The sequence below is a fragment of the Ranitomeya variabilis genome, chromosome 5 (genome assembly GCF_051348905.1).
Source record: "Ranitomeya variabilis isolate aRanVar5 chromosome 5, aRanVar5.hap1, whole genome shotgun sequence".
Classification (NCBI taxonomy): Eukaryota; Metazoa; Chordata; class Amphibia; order Anura; family Dendrobatidae; genus Ranitomeya; species Ranitomeya variabilis.
The window spans coordinates 57,938,174-57,960,228 of NC_135236.1; the positions used below are offsets into that span (position 1 = coordinate 57,938,174).

At 41.8% G+C, this 22,055-nt stretch overlaps 1 protein-coding gene across 2 annotated transcripts in view; it reads right to left on the reverse strand.

Moving 5' to 3' along the window:
- The window catches only part of COL5A3 (collagen type V alpha 3 chain), a 269,595-nt gene that overhangs the window by 48,927 nt on the left and 198,613 nt on the right, over window positions 1-22,055 (reverse strand). For both annotated transcript variants that reach the window (XM_077262068.1, XM_077262069.1), the window contains 13 exons: window positions 18,783-18,836; window positions 10,263-10,307; window positions 9,942-9,995; window positions 9,076-9,183; window positions 8,566-8,619; window positions 7,029-7,082; window positions 6,576-6,620; window positions 6,351-6,404; window positions 6,108-6,152; window positions 3,125-3,178; window positions 2,527-2,580; window positions 374-427; window positions 185-292 (listed from right to left, as the gene is read on the reverse strand). In XM_077262068.1, coding sequence (XP_077118183.1) covers window positions 185-292; window positions 374-427; window positions 2,527-2,580; window positions 3,125-3,178; window positions 6,108-6,152; window positions 6,351-6,404; window positions 6,576-6,620; window positions 7,029-7,082; window positions 8,566-8,619; window positions 9,076-9,183; window positions 9,942-9,995; window positions 10,263-10,307; window positions 18,783-18,836 — 783 coding nt within the window. The remainder of the gene's footprint in view (window positions 1-184; window positions 293-373; window positions 428-2,526; window positions 2,581-3,124; window positions 3,179-6,107; window positions 6,153-6,350; window positions 6,405-6,575; window positions 6,621-7,028; window positions 7,083-8,565; window positions 8,620-9,075; window positions 9,184-9,941; window positions 9,996-10,262; window positions 10,308-18,782; window positions 18,837-22,055) is intronic.

The following is a 22,055-nucleotide window of genomic DNA, read 5'->3' on the forward strand; positions in this document are numbered from 1 at the left end:
ACTAACCAGCACTATTATATGAACTTGTTGCTTTATGTTTTATTTTATGTCAAACAAGGCTGTATTTGAGTTTCCTGTGATGTGGTTTATGAGGATGGAAATAAACCAGCTGGACTTTAAATAGAAATGGTTGCTGTAATCCCTCAGATCGCTCACAAGTGAGTAGCATTGCTACAGGCCTTACCTTTGCACCTTCACGTCCAGCAGCACCTGGCAAGCCATGCTCACCGGGAGATCCTGGTGATCCTGGGTGTCCTCGCTCTCCCATGGGGCCGGTTTCCCCAGATTTACCCTAATAAGAGAACCTAAATAATCATGTTTTCCATGGACAAAGATATAATATCTCGATAATCATCGTAGATAAAATATGTACCTGTGGCCCCACTACTCCAGCTGGCCCTGGAAGACCTGTTTTGCCTTGAAAACCCTGTTACATTGGATAGGGAAATAAAATGTCAAAGATTAGCGATATAAGATTGATTGTTCTCAGTGGGAGAAGCAAAATAATAATATTGTAGTTATGATACGTTTTAATGGCTAACAAAAATAAAATTAATGATATTACAAAGTAAGCTTTCGAGACTTCTTAGGTCTCTTTATCAGGCATGTTATAGCAAAGTATCTGAAGTAACACAAATATATACACAAAAAAAGTAGAGACAAGACGTAAGAAATTTACATTTAAAAAAGCAAGCAAACTGAGCTCAGAGAATGAGCTATATTAGTTATATAGACATTGATCTTCATGTCATTTCCAATGTCTTCTCGGAATACGAGCTAGGCTTGGGTTTGGCAGCTGATACCTGACATCTGAAGTCACAAAACAGTGAGAGTCTCAGTGTCCCAATTGTAGTCACAGGTAGACATTTATAGTTGTCTTCGCACCAACATTTTTCAGCAAATTAAGACAGTTTAGTGTCGTAAACGCATAAGCCAGATCAATGTTTTACGCAACACCAAAAGTTAAAAATGACGAGAAAGAGTGGCATGGTTAACCTTCTGGCATGAAGTATGACATACCTGATTCCATTTCAGGAATTTGCATTTCTACATCAAAATTGCAAAAAGTTGCATAATCCAGACAGATCATCGCTGTCTGAAAAAAGGTAAAGGTATGGAACAAATACATTTACACTGCATCCATAACACTTAAAAAAAGTCGCAATTTGCAGAAAAACGTGTGACGTTTGGCACATTGGTCTCCACTTCTTTTGTAACATTAGGAAGTGTACAATTTAACATATTAAGAATTTTTTTTTAGTGCAAATACTTATGAAAAGTTGTAAATTGAACAAAGTTTCATCATTAAAGTGCAATTTGGCACTTTTTCTTAATTAACATTGAGGAGTGTACTACCAGGCCTAAAAAGTTCTGCTGGGGTCAATTACACCAAATTTATTAAAAAAAGTGACTTTAAAAAAAAAAAAAGGCAAATGGTGAATGAGATCCATAGTCTTTTGTAAACTCATTGCTTGTATGATCGGAGTACAGGTTCAAAATTTTATCCAACTATTTTTCAGGTGAAGATTAGTGTTGAGCATTCCGATACCGCAAGTATCGGGTATCGGCCGATACTTGGCGGTATCGGAATTCCGATACCGAGATCCGATACTTTTGTTGTATCGGGAATCGGTATCGGGATCGATATAATGTGTAAAATAAAGAATTAAAATAAAAAATATTGATATACTCACCTCTCCAACGCAGCCTGCACCTTACCGAGGGAACCGGCAGCCTTCTTTGCTTAAAATGCGCGCGTTTACTGCCTTCCGTGACGTCACGGCTTCTGATTGGTCGCGTGCCGCCCATGTGACCGCGAGGCGACCAATCACAAGCCGTGACGTAATTTTCATGTCCTGAATGCCTAATTCTAGGCATTCAGGACCTGAAAATTACGTCACGGCTTGTGATTGGTCGCGTGCCGCCCATGTGACCGCGACGCGACCAATCACAAGCCGTGACGTAATTTTCAGGTACTGAATGCCTAATTCTAGGCATTCAGGACCTGAAAATTACGTCACGGCTTGTGATTGGTTGCGTCGCGGTCACATGGGCGGCACGCGACCAATCAGAAGCCGTGACGTCACGGAAGGCAGTAAACGCGCGCATTTTAAGCAAAGAAGGCTGCCGGTTCCCTCGGTAAGGTGCAGGCTGCGTCAGAGAGGTGAGTATATCAATATTTTTTATTTTAATTCTTTATTTTACACATTAATATGGATCCCAGGGCCTGAAGGAGAGTTTCCTCTCCTTCAGACCCTGGGAACCATCAGGGATACCGTCCGATACTTGAGTCCCATTGACTTGTATTGGTATCGGGTATCGGTATCGAATTAGATCCGATACTTTGCCGGTATCAGCCGATACTTTCCGATACCTATACTTTCAAGTATCAGACGGTATCGCTCAACACTAGTGAAGATCTTTCCTCGAAATAATTAAAATTCTCACATTTTTTGCCCCAAAAGAACAAGCGTACAAATATTTCACTATGTTAGATTTCATGACATGCAACATAATAGAACTCACCGGTTCTCCTCGTGTGCCAGCATGTCCCGGTAAGCCATCTTTCCCAGGAACACCCTGATGGAAAAGCATTGACATCAGTTAGGGTTGACAAATTGGCATTTCATTGATAAGTCGCAGGTGCCAGAAGTCCAAGAATAATAGAAAACTACAGAAAACACCATGGAAAGATATTGTCCACCCATGCCAATTAATTTTTGTTGGAAGGGTTCCTCCAACAATAAGGAGTGTCCTTCCAAGATATCCATTGATTAGCTGTGATCTCTGGGGGAACTTAAGAGAAAGAATTCAATTTCCTTATAACACCACCAATAAGAACATTCCATGACACCCCACTGAAATCAATCTTCTGTCTTTGAATATTGGACAAGGTGGGTCCTCCAAAGAGAGAGATGCTCATCGTAAGTCATCTCCTGGATGGCTAACAAATGAAGTTCTTGAACAGGAGACCATACCCAGAAAGAAAGGATAGGTAATGACTTGCTGATCGCTTTTTGCTTGTCTGGTCGAGACTCCATAATGTACTCCAAGAATTATGTTTAACTTGCACCTTTGATTATAAATCATAATCCAGTATCAGATTTCTTAAATCTCTACTTACGTTGGGTCCTTTCGGTCCTGCAAATCCAACTGGTCCTGGAGGCCCCATTGGTCCCTACAAAGACAAAAATACATGATTTTGTATATTCATAAGGACACTAAGGTAGGAACTGTCATAAAAATGGTTGTATATATGAGATAGCGGAACATTCTGGACAGGTCACTCTTCTGGGAACCTGGACCCATCTCCGGAACAAGGATCACCCAATCCTCATACCACTGCTCTATTCACGTCTATAGTAATTAGAGATAAAGCCAAGAAAGTGAGCTCAGCGCTTTCCATAACTTTCATAGAAGTGAAAAGAGACAGTAGAGGACATGGGCATCTACTTCTTCATGTATTCTCTGGATGACAGTACAGTGGTTGGAGGACCCTCTTTCTTAAAGTGGTTTTCTGATTTCAGAAAAACCCTTCCCCCCTGGTTGCAGTTTTTTTAAAAAACAAACTTTGCTTTACTCAACCTTGCCGAGTCCAGCACTGAGTCTCCGCTACTGCGGAATGTGTCTTATTGTCAGCAGCAGTAATGTCTCATCGACAGCGCTGCAACCAATCACTGAGCTCAGCGGCTTGTGATGTCAACTCAGGCAGAGCCAATAAGCTCACTCATTGGCTGCAGTACTATGGACAATGGACAAGGGCCTAGTAAATTCAGGTGTCTGCCATGTTACTACACATATACACCGTGTTCCAAATTATTATGCAAATTGGATTTAAGTCTCATTAAGATTTAATTGTTTTGTTTTTTAACGGCATTGTGTCTCAGGGCTCAATGGATCACCAAAATCAATCGTAAACACATGTGATAATCAGTTTTCCAGATGATTCTAATTAAAGGAAAACTACTTAAAAATGATGTTCCACATTATTAAGCAGGCCACAGTTTTCAAGTAACATGGGAAGAAAAAGGATCTCTCTGCTACCGAAAAGTATCAAATAGTGCAATGCCTTGGTCAAGGGATGAAAACATTAGATATTTCCTGAAAACTTAAGCGTGATCATCGTATTGTTAAGAGATTTGTGGCTGATTCTGAGCACAGACGTGTTCGTGCTGATAAAGGCAGAATGAGGAAGGTTTCTGCCAGGCAAGTTCATCGGATTAAGAGAGCAGCTGCTAAAAAGCCATTACAAACCAGCAAACAGATATTTGAAGCTGCTGGTGCCTCTGGAGTCCCTTGAACCTCAAGGTGTAGGATCCATCAAGGGCTTGCTGTGGTGCATAAACCTACTATTCGGCCACCCCTAAACAGTGTTCACAAGCAGAAACGGTTGCAGTGGGCCCAGACGTACATGAAGACTAATTTTCAAACAGTCTTGTTTACTGATGAGTGTCGAGCAACCCTGGATGGTCCAGATGGATGGAGTAGTGGATGGTTGGTGGATGGCCACCATGTCCCAACAAGGCTGCAACGTCAGCAAGGAGGTGGAGGAGTCATGTTTTGGGCCGGAATCATGGAGAAATAGCTGGTAGGGCCCTTTAAGGTTCCTGAAGGTGTGAAAATGACCTCTGCAAAGTATATAGAGTTTCTGACTGACGACTTGGGTTGAACTAGATGGATAAAGTCTTCCTTCAACCTTAATAACTATGTTACTATGTAACTTTCTTCCATGGATTAAAAAGCAGAAACGTGCCTTCAGGAGCAAAATCATCTTCATGCTGACAATGCACCATCTCATGCTGCAAAGAATCCCTCTGAGTCATTGGCTGCTATGGGCATAAAAGGAGATAAACTCATGGTGTGGCCACCATCTTCCCCTGACCTCAACCGTATAGAGAACCTTTGGAGTATCATCAAGCAAAAGATGTATGAGGGGTGGAAGGCAGTTCACATCAAAACAGCAGCTCTGGGAGGCTATTCTGACTTCATGCAAAGAAATACAAGCAGAAACTCTCCAAAAACTCACAAGTTCAATGGATGCAAGAATTGTGAAGGTGATATCAAAGAAGGGTTCCTATGTTAACATGTAACTTGGCTTGTTAGGATGTTTTGGGGTTAAATAGCGTTTTTGTTCAGTGAATGTGACCTTCTAATGCTGCAAATTCCACAAAGGAGCATTTTCAGTTCTTTAAAACATATCAGATGTTTAGAAATTCTACTGTGCATAACAATTTGGAACAGTGCATTGTGAGTTTTTATTCATTTTGGAGATTATACTGTTATCATTGGGAGGTTTCTTCAATAAAATTTGATGTATAATCTAAAGGGTGATGACTTTTATTAGACTGACTGTCATTTGCATTGACCATTTAGGAAAATCCGGGAAAAATATCATTTGCATAATAATTTGGAACATGGTGTAAAGCCCAGTCTGTAATTGTACAATAGACCATAATACTATAGAATTGCAGTGTATTGTATAGGTGACCAAGCAATTGCAGGTTCAAGTTTCTTAAAGAGATTAATAAAAAAAAACAAAAAAAAAACATACAAAATATATTTCAAAATTATAAGTTTTAATATGTCCCTTTTCCCTAAATTTAAATAGTAATATCTACCAAAAAAATAAGAAAAAAATAACTTTTTTATTATTGCTGCATGTGAAAGAATAACTATTTTCCCCATATGGTAAATACCGGAACATAAAAATTAAATGGCAGAATCGCTTTTTTTTTAATGACTTCACATCCTCAAATATATGGCATAAAAAGAGATCATAAAATCATTTGGACCTCAAACTACAGCTTTTACTGACTCGAATAACAAAGTTACCCGATCATTTTTTACCGAGAAGTTAAAACCAAAAGAACATAAAAATTTAATTTTAAAATGGTAAAATTAATGGTGTCATTAAAAACTACAACTTGTCCAGTGAAAAACAAGCCCTCATATGGCTACAGGGATAGAAAAATAAAAAAAGTTACGGCTGTTGAAAGATGAGGAAGAAAAATGAAAATAGCTGTGTCTCCAAAGCAATCAGCACATAGTTTTGCACGAAGTCAAAATTGGTTGGTGCAGAGATTCTTGTCCAGCAGAATATAACTCACCTTCTCGCCAGCAGCTCCTGGAACACCATCGTGACCAGAGTCACCCTGCAAAATACAGAAGAATCTCAATGGCATTGGTGTCGTAATCAGAAGGTCTACTTCTGCCCTTGACAGAAGAGATCGCCCACAAATGTCTCACATCCATGAAGGACATTTCTCCTGATTCTTGCACTCAAGTCTAAATTAACTCTGACTTTTACTGTGAATTGCATTATGACTATACCAATCTGCTGGAACTCTCACCTTCAGACCTGGCTTTCCAGTTGGTCCCCGTTGACCTCTTTCTCCTCTAGTACCCTAAAGAAACATCGTCAAGAGTCATAAGTCAAGATTTAGAGCTCAATCCCAGGTGACAATTTTGGAGAAAAAAGCTGAGAGAGACATGAAACCATCAAATAATTATAGTTGTGTAGAATGATTATTATTGTTATAATAAGTTTATGCTATCACAATATGTAATGTTCTTACCGAGGGGCCACGTGTTCCAGCTTGTCCAGGCTGACCGCCTCTTCCCTAGATGGAGGTAAAACAGAATCTTGCCTGAAAAAGTCACCAAAATTACTCTGTCCAAATAGCATCTTAAAATGCCCTCCAGGGAAGAAATAAAAATACTTGACTCTTGACACACGGAGCTATTTCCTAGGAATCAGGGGTCAATCTGAGACTTTATATTCAACAATAAAGTGCATTAAATTACAGCTGGAATATATATTTATCCCAAGGAAGAAGTTGACTTTAAAGAAAGCTTCTTCCTTCCCTTATCTCCATCTCACCCTAACTATATGAAACTGTATGGAGATAATTGTAAAGCGCTGCGGAATATGTTGGCGCTATATAAATAAAAATTATTATTATTATTATTATATGTTCCGATTTAGGTTTCTTAGATATTTCCCATGGGAAGGTTTTATTAAAACTCACCCGCTTGCCTTTCTCTCCAGTCACACCCACTGGTCCAGGAAATCCTACGGACCCCTACAAGGTGAAGTTAGTAAATCAATCATTTCCTAATTTAGTATGTAGCGCATTACTTATGTGTATGCAAAATATAATGTATACAGTATTGAGAGAAATATAAAATCTATCCAGGTGGTTGCGTTGACTGATTCCAAGCTGGGGAGGAGGTCCTCCACTCTAGACAGTCCTCAAGTAGAGGACCGATCTTTATATGACCTTAAAGGACATGTGGACAGGGGTTGACATATTTGGATGACCTCTTTTTTTTCCTCATCTTATAAAAATTTGCTTGCTGAATGTATAGTCATGGGGTCCATGTGCAAGAAAAGAAACCCTTTGGTAATTTAACAACAAGTTTTGCTAAGAGTGGGGTTGGTTCTCGTCATAGACTTCCTTTCTCGTAAAGTTGACCATGTACATTATTCACCCATTCTGCCAACAGCTATTCCTTCTGATCTTCTCCATGTATACGTACACTTGTATTAGCCGAGTGTGCATGAGATTTCCTTGGGAAGAGTGAAATGGGATACTGCTGAACACTTCTAATTGAAAGTTGTAACGTCGGTGGGTGTTGACCAACTGCATCACGTGCCGGGCTTAAACTGGAGGGGCGTGACAAGTGTTTTCGCTAGGGCCTCTTATGGGCTGTGATAATGGATACCAGGTACCACTCCAGGGCAGTCCCCAGGACTGCAGAAGCTGACTGGAGGATCAGAGGCACAGGTATGAGGTACAGAAGGGTGAGACAGAGGCTTAGTTAGGCAGTCCGAGGTCGGGGAAGGCAGCACAGGTTCACAGTACAATTCCGGAGTTAGAGATGGAGAAGTCAAACAGAATGGCTAAACGAGAGACAGAATACAGAGATATGCGTAAACAAGGTGCTAGAAGGCTAGAATACAATGTTCGGTCAAAGAGTGGTGGGAGGAGCTGCCCAACATAGACCCTGCTGGCATGGGATAGACCAGGGAACATAACCTCTGCAGGACACAGCAGTGTTAAATTCCTGCAGAGACTGGCCATGCCCCCTAAAGCCAAATGGAAACCACTTGCATATGCAGCAGTGCTGGGGAGTGCTTAAAAAAGCAAACTCAGCAAGTCGGACTGACACGAGGAGAAGCTGTGCTGTGACCACGATGAGTAGGGCGGCGCTGAGGAGGCATGCAAGTTACCACTATGACAAATGTGATCATAGTGCTTGTGCTTGGGCTGCACATAGTTCCACCTTTGAGGAGTTACTTAAAGTTTTAAGAGTAGATGGATAAAACTTAGTTGGTCATAGGGATATGGTCATACGGCTATTTCATCTGAGGTCTTCTTAAAACGACCTTCTTTGTCTACAGCTTTGGCATTTAATAGCTACCAACAATTAGGATCCTAGTTGCTACCTTGACCTCTGAACTTCCCAATGCTACATTTCTATTTAGAGACAATCATTATGATACCATCAGGTCTTGATGGCCATTCATATATTAATCTCGATATTTATTTCAGCAACTCTTACCTTTGCCCCTTGGCGTCCAGGATATCCTGGAAGACCGGGAACTCCAAGTTTTCCCTGGAGGTATAAAATGCAGATCATAACATCAAGATACTGGGAAAAGTGTGCGTATTGTGTATAGAAAGAGATGTGAATGTGGAGCCCACCAAATAAAAAGCAAAAAATGACTCTTCAGAGTATTGAATTAGAAGTGTATGACCAACAGATGTGTCTGTCAATCAAATAGTGGCCTTCAACTTATGATTTTCCAGTGTGCCTGCTGTCAGGCCATAGTTGGATTTATAATTTTCCAACAGCTGAAAAGCTACATATTGGAGATCAGTCCCTGAGTATATAGTATCTAAAAGTTCTTGGCATGGACAGAAGAAAAAAAATATATTCGGCTAATAGAAGATCAGTGAATATGGAAAAATATATTTGGCTAATGGAAAATCAGTGAATATTCAAAAAATATATTCAGCTAATTGATTATCATCAATCAATCTGTAATAGGAATGGTACAGATATACCAACCTTCTCCCCAGGAATTCCAGAACCTCCTATCTCTCCAAAAGGTCCAGATTGTCCCTTTGGTCCTTCAGGACCATCTTCACCACGTCCTCCTAGAACTCCAGGGTCTCCCTATAAAGATAACAAAAATAATGAATTTAATTGCTTTTTTGAGATCCAACAATGATCCTTGATGAGTTATCACCCAATGTAATCTCCACTAAAGAAGCAAGGACACCATGGGAAACTCAGTAGAGAAATTTGTACATATCAAGTTTATGATGTCCTCTTTATTTTGGCCCATCCTGACAGAGCACAATTGCCATAGTAGGTGCTTCTCCTAAAACATTGGCTTCGTTGATTACAATAGTTGATTGATGGGACCATTATTGGAATCAAGTTTCTTAGGTCCATTAGGAAAAATGATTATTCAGAAGGTCCTGGGAACGCTGGAGAATCCTCTATTACTACAGTGGGCCAGTTTCACCCTTTGTGAGTCCTTTGTCTGTCTATTGTGTTTTTTTTTGTTAATGCTTATTTTTTGTGAATTAAATAACTTTGCTGTGATTCACCAATACACCTCAGAGATCTTTTAACCTATATGACCATTGGTGCTACCTAAGCTCCCGTCCTTCAAGATCTACAAATCTCTTTACATGGAAGATGTTGGTTGAAGATTTGATGGCACTGAAGAATCCCTTTCCTAAACAATGGGAACTTATGGAGTTGAGGTCCAAAGACAGCCCCCGCTGATCCTCCTGACTAGTTTTGGGCCGGGACTAGGTACATATCGAGATCTGTTACTTACACTAGCCAGAAGATATATTGAATTTGGTGGCATTTTTTTCTTTCTAACATAGTTCCCGGAAACCCCGCCATTCATGACTTACCCTGTCTCCTTTAATTCCCATATCGCCTTTGGAACCTGGAAATCCATCTTCCCCCTGTAATATTAAAAAAGTGGAGAGTTTATATGTGCAGCTTTACAGAGGATTCTGGACATGTTATGAATTTAATATCCCTTTTTGGCCTTTATTTCTAATATTAAAAATATCCCCAAAGAAGGATCAGGATTGTATTGAGCAAGGTCAATGTACAGTATCTATTATAGTGTAGATTTATTTTTCTATTTGGGGTATTTCTTATAAGCTATTTGGTCTTAAATTTTTAAAACATTTTTCTTCTTCATCTACCCAACACATCGCTTTTACCTTTTCACCTTTACTTCCTTTTGGTCCTCTCACTCCGAAGGCTCCCTGTAAAGTAAGTCAAAAAGAGCAGTTTAGTGATATTTACCCCAAAATACATGTTAGAAATAGGATGTTTTTGAGAACCTATAAGACTGGTCCTATAAAATTACCTTCATTGCACAAGCATAGCTTTGGTTAGGCTTTCCTTACAGAGCGGTAAATTTCAGTCCGCTGCTCCATCACCGTATGCCTATACCCTGGTCAAGGCAAAGTGCCTTGTTGGCACACCCCAGGCACCCATCTCGTAGGACACATTCCTGGTTTCCCTCCCCTATCTACTGCCATATGACCTAAGTCAGAAGTTCTCTTTCTTCCACTTTTCCACTTGGTTTAGTGAGTCGGCCTAAAGATGCCCTACAATGCCCTTTTCAGAAATGTTTGGCAAGTTGGGGACACACAGGTTACCACACCATCCATTCTCTTTTGAAAGGCATTAGCACTCATTGGCTAAAATTATCTACTAGGTGAATCTAGTTCTGGGATGCGTTAAGAGAAGCATACAGTCTAGATCAGAGGTGTCAAACTGCATTCCTCGAGGGCCGCCAACAGGTCATGTTTTCAGGATTTCCTTGTATTGCACAGGTGATAATTTAATCACCTGCACAGAATGATTCCAGCACCTTGTGGAATGCTAAGGAAATCCTGAAAACATGACCTGTTGGCGGCCCTCGAGGAATGCAGTTTGACACCTCTGGTCTAGATCACATGAAGTAATTATCCCCCTCTACTCCTCTTTGGTCAGACCTCATCTGGAATACTGTGTCCAGTTTTGGGCACCACATTTAAAAAAAGACATAAACTAACTGGAGCAAGTTCAGAGAAGAGCGACCAGGATGGTGACCAGTCTGCAAACCATGTCCTATGAGGAACGGTTACAGGATTTACAAATATCTCAAGGGCTGTCACATTGTAGAGGGATCATCCGTATTCTCATTTGCACATGGAGACACGAGATGCAATGGAATAAAATTGAAAGGGTGAAGATTCAGATTAGAGATTAGAAAAAACTTTTTGACAGTGATGGTGATCAATGAGTGGAACAGGCTGCCACGAGAGGTGGTGAGTTCTCCTTCAAAGGAAGTCTTCAAACAGAGGCTGGACAGACATCTGTCTGGCATGATTTAGTGACTCCTGCATTGAGCAAGAGGTTGGACATGATGACCCAGGAGGTCCCTTCCAACTCTAACATTCTAGGATTCTAGTTTAGTGACTGGTAAACTTTAATATGAAAAATATAAAATTATTTAAATAGTATTTTAAACGCCGAAAAGAAAAATAAATCGGAACTCCAAAATTTGTCATTTTTCAATCACCATACTTCAAAACAAATGCATTAAAAAGCGAACAAAATGTCATATGTACCCCAAAATAGTCTCATTAAAAATGTCAGCTTAGTGCACAAAAAATGAGCCCTCACACAGCTCCATTCACATAACATTTTTCGAGTCTCAGAAAATGGCGACACAAACAAAATGTTTTTTGTTTTTTTTACAAATGTGAAAAAAAATTTCACCACTAAAGTAATTAAAAAAGTGGATAAGTTTGGTATCCCAGTAATCGTACTGATCTGAAGAATCGGATTTTCTTTTACTGCAGGAGGAAAACGTAAAAACAACCCCCCCCCCAAAAAAAGGTGACTTTTTTTGCAATTTCACTGCACAATTCTGGTTGCATTTTTTTCCATATGAAGATCTGTATTTAAAAAAAATATATAAAAATCTTGCAATTTTCACACTGGCCACTGACGTATTCTAGACTCATACTTCCTCAACTGTTTTTGTTCTTGTAAATTTTAATAAGGGCCGATGTAAAAAAAAATGTAGATAAAAATTCTACATTTTTTTCTGGACAAAAATTGGGAAAAGTTTTTATACCCTTGTGTGAACGTAGCCTTATTTTGGAGGTGCTACCCATATATTGTAAAATTTTTGCCTAATGTCTTCTGTCGTAAATGTGGAAATTATTATTATTCCAAGATCTATTGATTAAAATGTACTTTGTTTGTGGGAAAACCCCTTTAAATAAATCCTTTCTAAGAAAGTGACAAGTCTTCCTGATGTTGTTGGATGGGAACCACGGGCGTAACACAACTAGAGGGCATACATGCCAAGTGTACCAAATTGGCTGGGAATGGCCTAACTTTTCATAAGCTTCTGGCAAATTTGCAATATTCCTGGCCAAAAAGTTATATTTTTTACAGAAACCTTATAGAGAAAAGTCCAGCTCATTCATCAGCCAGAGGTGCACAGAACACAAGGTAATGGATCCAGCACCTACAGCCCTAAAATCTTGGTTACAGACAAGGAAAGGGGCGTTGGGTCTCGGCCGCTGCCGCAAGTGATTTCAAGCAGTGGGGATAAAAAACTGGGTTATTCTTGCAACGCCTTTCAAAGTTGCAGGATGCCTGTTCTGATTACAGATCTGCATATTACGGCTTTAAAATGAAATGACTGAAATGCAATTGAAGTGTAGACTTTCAGGTTTAGTTAAAGGGGTTGAATAAAAATATCCTGTGAAACGTTTAGGAATTGCAATCACAAAGCTTTCTCATTTCAGAGGCTCAAAAGTAATTGCACAAATTAACTTTGCCATAAATTAAATGTTTGTTTTTCATACTTTGTATAGAATCCTTTCCAGGCAATGGCTGCCTGAAGTCTGGAAGCCATGGATGCCAACAAACGCTGGGTTCCCTCCTTTGTGATACTTTGTCAGCCTTTACCGCAGCTAACATCAGTTGTTCCTTGCTTGTGGGCTTGTCAGCCGTAAGTTTTATCTTAAGCATGTGAAATGCTGTTCGATGGGGTTGAGATCTGGTGATGACTCGGCCACTGCAGAATATTCCACTTCTTTGCCCTAAAAAACTTCTGAGTTGCTTTCGCAGTATGTTTTGGGTCATTGTCCTTCTGTACTGTGAAGCTCCGTCCAATCAACCTTGTTGCATTTGGTTGAATCTGAGCTCAAAGTATTGCCCTGTCAACTTCGGAATTCATCCGGCTGCTTCTGTCTTCAGTCACATCAATAAACACTAGTGACCCAGTACCTTTGGAAGCCTTGCATGCCCATGCCATAATAGTGCTTGAAAGACCTTAGATGACGTCGCGGCTTGTGATTGGTCGCGTGGCAGTCACGTGACCGCTCACGCGACCAATCACAAGCCGCAACGTCATCTAAGGTCTTTCAAGCGCTCATTCTTAGGAACGGAAGCTGCCGGTTACATCGGTAAGGTCCAGGCTGCGTCGGAGAGGTGAGTATATCAATATTTTTTATTTTTATTCTTTATTTTACACATTAATATGGATCCCAGGGCCTGAAGGAGAGTTTCCTCTCCTTCAGACCCTGGGAACCATACAGGATACCTTCCGATACTTGGTGTCCCATTGACTTGTATTGGTATCGGGTATCGGTATCGGCGATATCCGATACTTTTCGGGTATCGGCCGATACTATCCGATACCGATACTTTCAAGTATCGGACGGTATCGATCAACATTACTTTGAACACAATCAACAAGTGTTTGGACAAACTTTGCAGGACTTAAGCAATCGCATGGCAGCCCAGGAAAACAAACTTGCTGGCATAGAGTCCCAGTATGGACGGGCTTTTCAGGACATAAGCAAGCAAATAGCTGCACAAGTGACTTTACCCTCTGGGCAACCACCACCAGCTAGCCCACCTAAGTTGCCCCCATTCAGATTTAATGGTGATCGCGACAAATTTCGTGGCTTTGTGAATCAATGTATGCTATATTTTGATGTGCATGCTGACCGTTTTCCTAATGATAGATCCAAAGTATTGTGTGTAATAATGCTACTGACCTCACGAGCGCTCGCCTGGGCGAATCGGATGATTGAGTCTCGTGACCCACGGTTAAATGACTTGGATGATTTCTTGGCCGCTATGGCATTAATGTTTGATGACCCTATTCGCCGTGCAGCCGCTGAATCTGCTTTGTTGTCTTTACGCCAGGCTAAACGTTCTGTTATTGAGTATGCCACTGAATTCAGGAGATTGGCGGTAGATACCAATTGGGACAGTTATGCACAATTGCCTATTTTTAAAAGGGGTCTGTCTAGTATTATAAAAGATGAACTAGTTCGCTCGGAGTCACCACAAGAACTAGAGACATTTATACAGCATTGTGTGCGCACAGACATACGCCTTACTGAGCGTAGGCAGGAGAAATTTGCTGCATATAACCGTATTTCTAACTTTTCCCTTTCTTCCAAAGAGCCTGCAGGTAAAATATCTCGGGAAGTGGAGGAGGTGCCCATGCAAATTGATTCCGTTCAGAGACGCGAGATCAATGAGCGCCTGGAGCATCGCCTTCGTGAAAGTCTATGTTTCTACTGCGGCCAGTCTGACCACTTCTTGATCAATTGTCCTAAGTGTCCTAGACAGCCTAAAAAGGTGCTAGCAGCAATAGGGGAGTATGACAACTGTGATGATGAATCTGACATCTCTGAATGTAGCCTGCTTTTAAACGCTGTATTCCATTCACTTTCTATGACTTCACCCCCCAAGGAGCTGAAGGAAAAGAACTCTCACTGTTCTCTTCCTATTAAGATCCTGTGTTCAGGACGGTGGATTCCCAGTTCAGCTATGATTGACTCTGGTGCAGGTGGCAATTTCATGGATATCGCATTTGCCAAGGAACATGGTATTAAAATTCAGCAAAGAGCCTCTCCAATTACCATGGAAACAGTGGATGGATCACCTTTAATCTCTGGGCCTGTGGATCAGGAGACCGTACCCCTTGAAATTTTGTTGGAGCCTAATCATCAGGAGCAACTTTCCTTCTTGCTAATTTCTTCTCCTCATTTTCCTGTGATTTTAGGCATTCCTTGGTTGCGTTCTCAGAACCCAATTATCAACTGGGAGACAAAGGAGATTATCTTTCCAACAAGGAGCAACTCAGCGTTAACAGAAGCTGTCCCTGAGTCCACGGCTACGGAACCACATGTACAGGTATTTTCTTTACCTCCAGCATATAAAGAGTTCTCTGACCTCTGTGACAAGAAGAATGCAGATCAGCTTCCTCCACACAGGAATTATGACTGTTCCATTGAGTTGCTTCCTGGGGCAGATATTCCTTTTGGTCACGTATACCCTTTGGCGGCACCTGAGCTTCAAGCCTTAAAAGAGTATATTGATGAAAATCTGGCCAAAGGCTTCATACGTCCTTCCTCACCAGCAGGGGCACCCATTTTTTTTGTAAAGAAGAAGGATGGGACCCTGAGACCCTGTGTTGACTATCGGGAACTCAATAAGGTAACCGTACGAAACCGTTACCCTTTGCCTCTGATTCCCGAATTACTGGAAAGAGTCCACCACGCTAAGGTGTTCTCTAAGCTGGATCTTCGTGGGGCTTATAATTTGGTGCGTATTCGTCCAGGGGATGAGTGGAAGCCAGCATTCAGATGCCGGTATGGACACTTTGAATCTCTTGTGATGCCCTTCGGGCTTTGTAACGCCCCTGCAGCATTTCAACACCTTGTTAATGACATCTTCAGAGATTTGTTGGACCAGTTTGTGGTGATCTATTTGGACGATATACTAATCTTTTCTGACTCTCTACAGGAACATGAAGAACATGTCAAAACTGTTTTAAGACGTCTGAAAGAGAACCAACTGTATATCAAGCCGGAGAAATGCGAGTTCCATCGTTCTGAGATACAGTTCTTGGGTTATATCATCTCTCCCCAGGGGCTGAACATGGAATCTGGTAAGATTCAGGCTATCCTTGACTGGCCGGTACCCAAGAATGTTAAGGAGGTCCAACGTTTTATTGGTTTTGCAAATTTCTACAGACGCTTCATTCGAAATTTTTCTGATATTGTCCGTCCCATTTCTTCCTTGACAAAGAAGGAAAAGCCCTTTAAGTGGTCATCACAGGCTCAAGAAGCTTTTGATCGACTGAAGATCTGTTTCACATCAGCACCGCTGTTGATACACCCAGATCCAACACATCCTTTCATTGTGGAGGTGGACGCTTCTGATAATGCTTTGGGGGCTATTCTCTCCCAAAGAACTGGAGAGAAGGGTCTGCTACATCCTTGTGCTTTCTTTTCCCATAGACTAACCTCAGCAGAGAAGAATTACGACGTGGGAGACAAGGAATTGCTGGCTATTATTGCAGCTTTCAAAGAATGGAGGCATCATCTGCAAGGAGCTGCACAACAGATCATAGTGCTAACTGACCATCGCAATCTAGAGTTCCTTAGATCCGCTAGATGTCTTTCTCCTCGTCAGGCTCATTGGAACTTATTCTTAAATCAATTTAACTTTGTTATCTCGTACCATCCAGGTTCTCGTAATGGGAAGGCTTATGCTTTATCCCGAATCCATGCTGCGGATTCCGTACCTGGAGCCCCATCCAAGACCATTCTATCTGATGCCAATTTCATCGGAGTTATCCACGATCAGGACTTGTGGAAGGAGTGCAGGGAGGCCTATGAAGGTGATGTATTTCTGGCCAACCCACCTATGGATATTAATCTTGTGTTTAAGGGAGGCATGTGGTTCAGAGATCGACATATCTACGTCCCGGAGGTCATCCGTCTGCAGATCCTCAAGTTGGTACATGACTCCAAGTTAAGTTAAACGTTCCTTCACAAAAACTTGGACAGAAATTCATTAGTCCTTTCAAGATCAACGGTATTGTGAGCTCTGTGGCCTGCCGGCTGAAGCTACCTAGGACAATGAAGGTACACCCAGTTTTTCATGTATCTTTACTAAAGCCTGTATCTCCTAATACCTTCCAGGGACGTGTTGTGCCACCTCCGCAGCCTGTGTTGATTGATGGGCAAGAACAATTTGTGTTGGAGGAAATTATTGATTCCAGGATTCGCAGGAATCGGCTCCAATATCTGATAAGATGGCAGGGACATCCCCCTGAGGAAGACTCTTGGGAACCTGTGGAAAACATCAATGCCCAACAGAAGATTTCTCATTTTCATCATAGATTCCCTGAGAAACCAGGTCCAGGATCGTCCTGAGGCCGCTTCTAAGGAGGGAGTAATGTCAGGACTCTGAACATTTTTTACTTTTTGTGCATTACTGCCCTTTTCCAACATGGCGTCTTTGGTCTCATGTGCACTTGTCTTCCTGCTATAAAACTCCACCCCAGCCTTCAGTCTGCACTAGATTATTCTGCTTTGCATCCAGCTCCTGATTACTCCCTGGCCTTGCACCTGCACCTGCTCCTGTGAACTTCTGTTGGAGATCCTGCCACTCTGCTCTGAGTTCCTGCTGCATACACCAGTGTTCAGTAATCCTCCTTCATCTGCTGCTCGTGTTACTTCCATCTGCATTTGCTGGACATGTAAGCTGTTTGCTGCTCTGCAAAACCTGAGACTATTAATAACCAGGCCTCCCTGGTTGAGCTAAGATATGATTTGAACTGCCTTATAGCATATCTATCTGTGTCTGGACTAAGTCAAGGATCGATTCGTGTCAAGTTTCCACAAGAGTAACTGTGCTTCATAGACTTTCTGTTTGTTTGCATCTACCTCTGAAGTTTCCTATTGACTGCTAAGCTGCGTTTATTATTTGCACCAAGTGTTTCTCTCTGCACCTGTTTGAATCACCGTGTGATAATATAAACTTTACCACTTATAAATCTGTGTCCTGTTGTCTTGTTCCACGCAAAGAATCTCCTGAATTATCCTCTATAATTATTACAATGCTTTTCCAGAACTGAGCTGGCTTGCTTAGATTTTCTTTTGGCAAAGTGTAATCTGGCCTTTCTATTTTTAGGGCTGACTATTTTTTTTTCTTTATAGTAGACTTAGATACTTAAACACCTACTTCCTAGAGAGGGTTCTTCACTTGGGTGGATGATGTGAAGTGGTTTTTCTTCACTATGGAAAGGATTCTGCGATCACCTAAGCTCACCAGTGCTCTCTTTTTTTCAGAATGTACCAAACTGTTGATTTTGCCACTCCTAACATTTCTGCTATCTCTGTCTAAATATATTTGATAAGGTCAAAATCAGTCCTTCTCTACTATAAGAATGTCAGGTCTCCATACTACTATCTTCTGGAAAACTACTGGGTGGCAAACAAGTAACATCATCATTTACTTGACAAAGGGAACTATATTAGTCCTTTTACTAAATGATCAGTTCTGTGTACATAGACTGCATAGTTCTGGGCAGCACATATCCTGATGTGCTGCCGAGAACGATATTCTTTAAGAAGGTTATGAAATCATTCCACCAGGTGAACAAGTGTTTTACTCATTGACTGGTGGCCTGTTTACAACGGGCGGTTATTGCAAAACGAACATTCATATGATTGCTCGTTCATAATAATTGGCCCGTGTAAATGCACCCTAAGTTCTGGGGATAATTAGTGTAGCCCTTTACATACAAGGAAGTACCATAATATTTTTATTTTAAGGATCATATATTTATCTTGCTTACAGGCTTTTACAGTATGATAGTTGTCGCTTAATTATTATCAGTTACTACACATTCTTACCTTCACACCACGGGTGCCAGGGTATCCGATAGGACCAGGAGATCCAGGAACACCCTGATAAAAAAAAATGTAAAAAGTATAACAGTGAGTAATTTATATAAAAGTCCCCATGTTTCCAGGTTTACCATTGGCAGAACAGGTCCGATAAGTGACACAAGTCTAAACCATAAGAGACACAACTATAAGCCATAAGAGCCACAAGCCTAAACCATAGGAGGCACAAATCTAAACCATAAGAGACAAAAGCCTAAACCATAAGAAGCACAAGCCTAAACCATAGGAACCACAAGCCTAAACTATAAGAAACACAAGCCTAAACCATAGGATCCACAAGCCTAAACCATAAGAAACACAAGCCTGAACCATAGGATCCACAAGCCTAAACCATAAGAAGCACAAGCCTAAACCATACATGGCACAACTGTAAGCCATAAGGGCCACAAGCCTAAACAATAGGAGGCACAAATGTAAACCATAAGAGACAAAAGCCTAAACTGTTATGACCCCAGTGGACAGGGTCTCAGAGGAACGTGTAAGTCTGCGAGATTCAAAAATCCAGCTCATAGGGCTGTGGTAACTGGGTTGACCAAATAGCTACTCCTAACGCCAACACTAGAAGTAGCCGGGGATCATGCCTAGGGTGATCGCTAGATGACTCGCGCCAGCCGGAGAATCTAACTACCCCTAGGAGAAGAAAACAAAGACCTCTCTTGCCTCCAGAGAAAGGGACCCCAAAGCAAGATACCAGCCCCCCACAAATAATAACGGTGAGGTAAGAGGAAATGACAAACACAGAAATAAACCAGGTTCAGCAAAGAGAGGCCAGCTTACTAATAGCAGAATATAGCAAGATAACTTATCTGGTCAACAAAAACCCTATAAAAATCCACGCTGGAGATTCAAGAACCCCCGAACCGTCTAACGGTCCGGGGGGAGAACACCAGCCCCCTAGAGCTTCCAGCAAAGGTCAGGATACAGATTGGAACAAGCTGGACAAAAATACCAAACAAAACAAAAGCAAAAAGCAAGGAAGCAGACTTAGCTTGAAATACAGGAACCAGGATCATAGGACAAGAGCACAACAGATTAGCTCTGATTTCAACGATGCCAGGCATTGAACTGAAGGTCCAGGGAGCTTATATAGCAACGCCCCTGAACTAACGGCCCAGGTGAGGATATAGGAAAAGACAGAAGCTCCAGAGTCAAATCACTAATGACCACTAGAGGGAGCAAAAAGCAAAATCACAACAGTACCCCTCCCCTTAGTGAGGGGTCACCGAACCCTCACCACGACCACCAGGGCGATCAGGACGAGCGGCGTGAAAGGCACGAACTAAATCGGCCGCATGAACATCAGAGGCGACCACCCAGGAATTATCTTCCTGACCATAGCCCTTCCACTTAACCAGGTACTGAAGCCTCCGCCTGGAGAGACGAGAATCCAAGATCTTCTCCACCACGTACTCCAACTCGCCCTCAACCAACACCGGAGCAGGAGGCTCAGCAGAAGGAACCACAGGCACAACGTACCGCCGCAACAAGGACCTATGAAACACGTTGTGGATAGCAAACGACACAGGAAGATCCAGGCGAAAGGATACAGGATTAAGGATTTCCAATATCTTGTAAGGACCAATAAAACGAGGTTTAAATTTGGGAGAGGAAACCTTCATAGGAACAAAGCGGGAAGAAAGCCACACCAAATCCCCAACACGTAGTCGGGTGTTGTGAATTTGGATTCTGGGCTCCCCCGGTGGCTACTGGTGGAATCGAACTGGTGTCTTCATCTTCTCTGTTCACCTGTTCCCATCAAGATGTGGGAGTCGCTATATAACCTTGCTGTTCTGTTAGTTGCTTGCCGGTCAACAATGTTATCAGAAGCCTCTCTGTGCTTGTTCCTGCTCCTAGACAACTACTAGATAAGTTGGACTCTTGTCCATGTTTGTTTTTGGATTTTTGTTCCAGTTCACAGCTGTAGTTTCGTTACTGTGTCTGGAAAGCTCTTGTGAACAGGAATTGCCACTCTGGTGTTATGAGTTAATGCCAGAGTTTTAAAGTAATTTCTGGATGGTGTTTTGATAGGGTTTTTAGCTGACCATGAAAGTGTCCTTTCTGTCTTCTGCTATGTAGTAAGTGGACCTCAAATTTGCTAAACCTATTTTCATACTACGTTTGTTATTTCATCTTAACTCACCGCCAATACATGTGGGGGGCCTCTGTCTCCTTTCGGGGTATTTCTCTAGAGGTGAGCTAGGACTAATATTTTCCTCTGCTAGCTTTATTTAGTCCTCCGGCTGGTGCTGGGCATCTAGAATCAACGTAGGCATGCTACCCGGCCACTGCTAGTTGTGCGTTAGGTTTAGTTCATGGTCAGCTCAGTTTCCATCTTCCAAGAGCTAGTTCCTATATATGCGGATGCTATGTTCTCTTGCCATTGAGATCATGACAGTTTGACCGGCCAACAAAGTGTTAATTGTTTGGGCTGAAGCAGGAGATAGAGAAGTGTTTAAGGGAAATTTTTTTTTTTTTTTTTTTTTTTTCCCTTCAGAGTTTTGCTGCCTAGCCCTTAATTGCTGTCTAGCTGCTTCTTACCTCCTCTTAACCCTTGAATGGCTCTGTGTCCACCTGTTTGTAATGGATCTTCAGAGTGTAACTGCAGGTTTGAATAATCTCGCCACGAAGGTACAAAAATTGCAAGATTTTGTTTGTCATGCACCTGTATCTGAGCCGAGAATTCCTTTGCCGGAATTTTTCTCGGGGAATAGATCCGGGTTTCAGAATTTTCGAAATAATTGCAAATTATTTTTGTCCCTGAAATCTCGCTCTGCCGGAGACCCTGCACAGCAGGTCAGGATTGTGATTTCCTTGCTCCGGGGCGACCCTCAAGACTGGGCTTTTTCATTGACACCAGGGGATCCTGCGTTGCTCAATGTGGATGCGTTTTTTCTGGCCTTGGGGTTGCTTTATGACGAACCTCATTTGGAGCTTCAGGCAGAAAAAACTTTGATGTCCCTATCTCAGGGGCAAGATGAAGCGGAAATTTACTGCCAAAGATTCCGTAAATGGTCTGTGCTTACTCAGTGGAATGAGTGCGCCCTGGCGGCGACTTTCAGAGAGGGTCTCTCTGATGCCATTAAGGATGTTATGGTGGGGTTCCCTGTGCCTGCGGGTCTGAATGAGTCCATGACAATGGCTATTCAGATCGATAGGCGTCTGCGGGAGCGCAAACCAGTGCACCATCTGGCGGTTTCCACTGAGAGGTCGCCAGAGAGT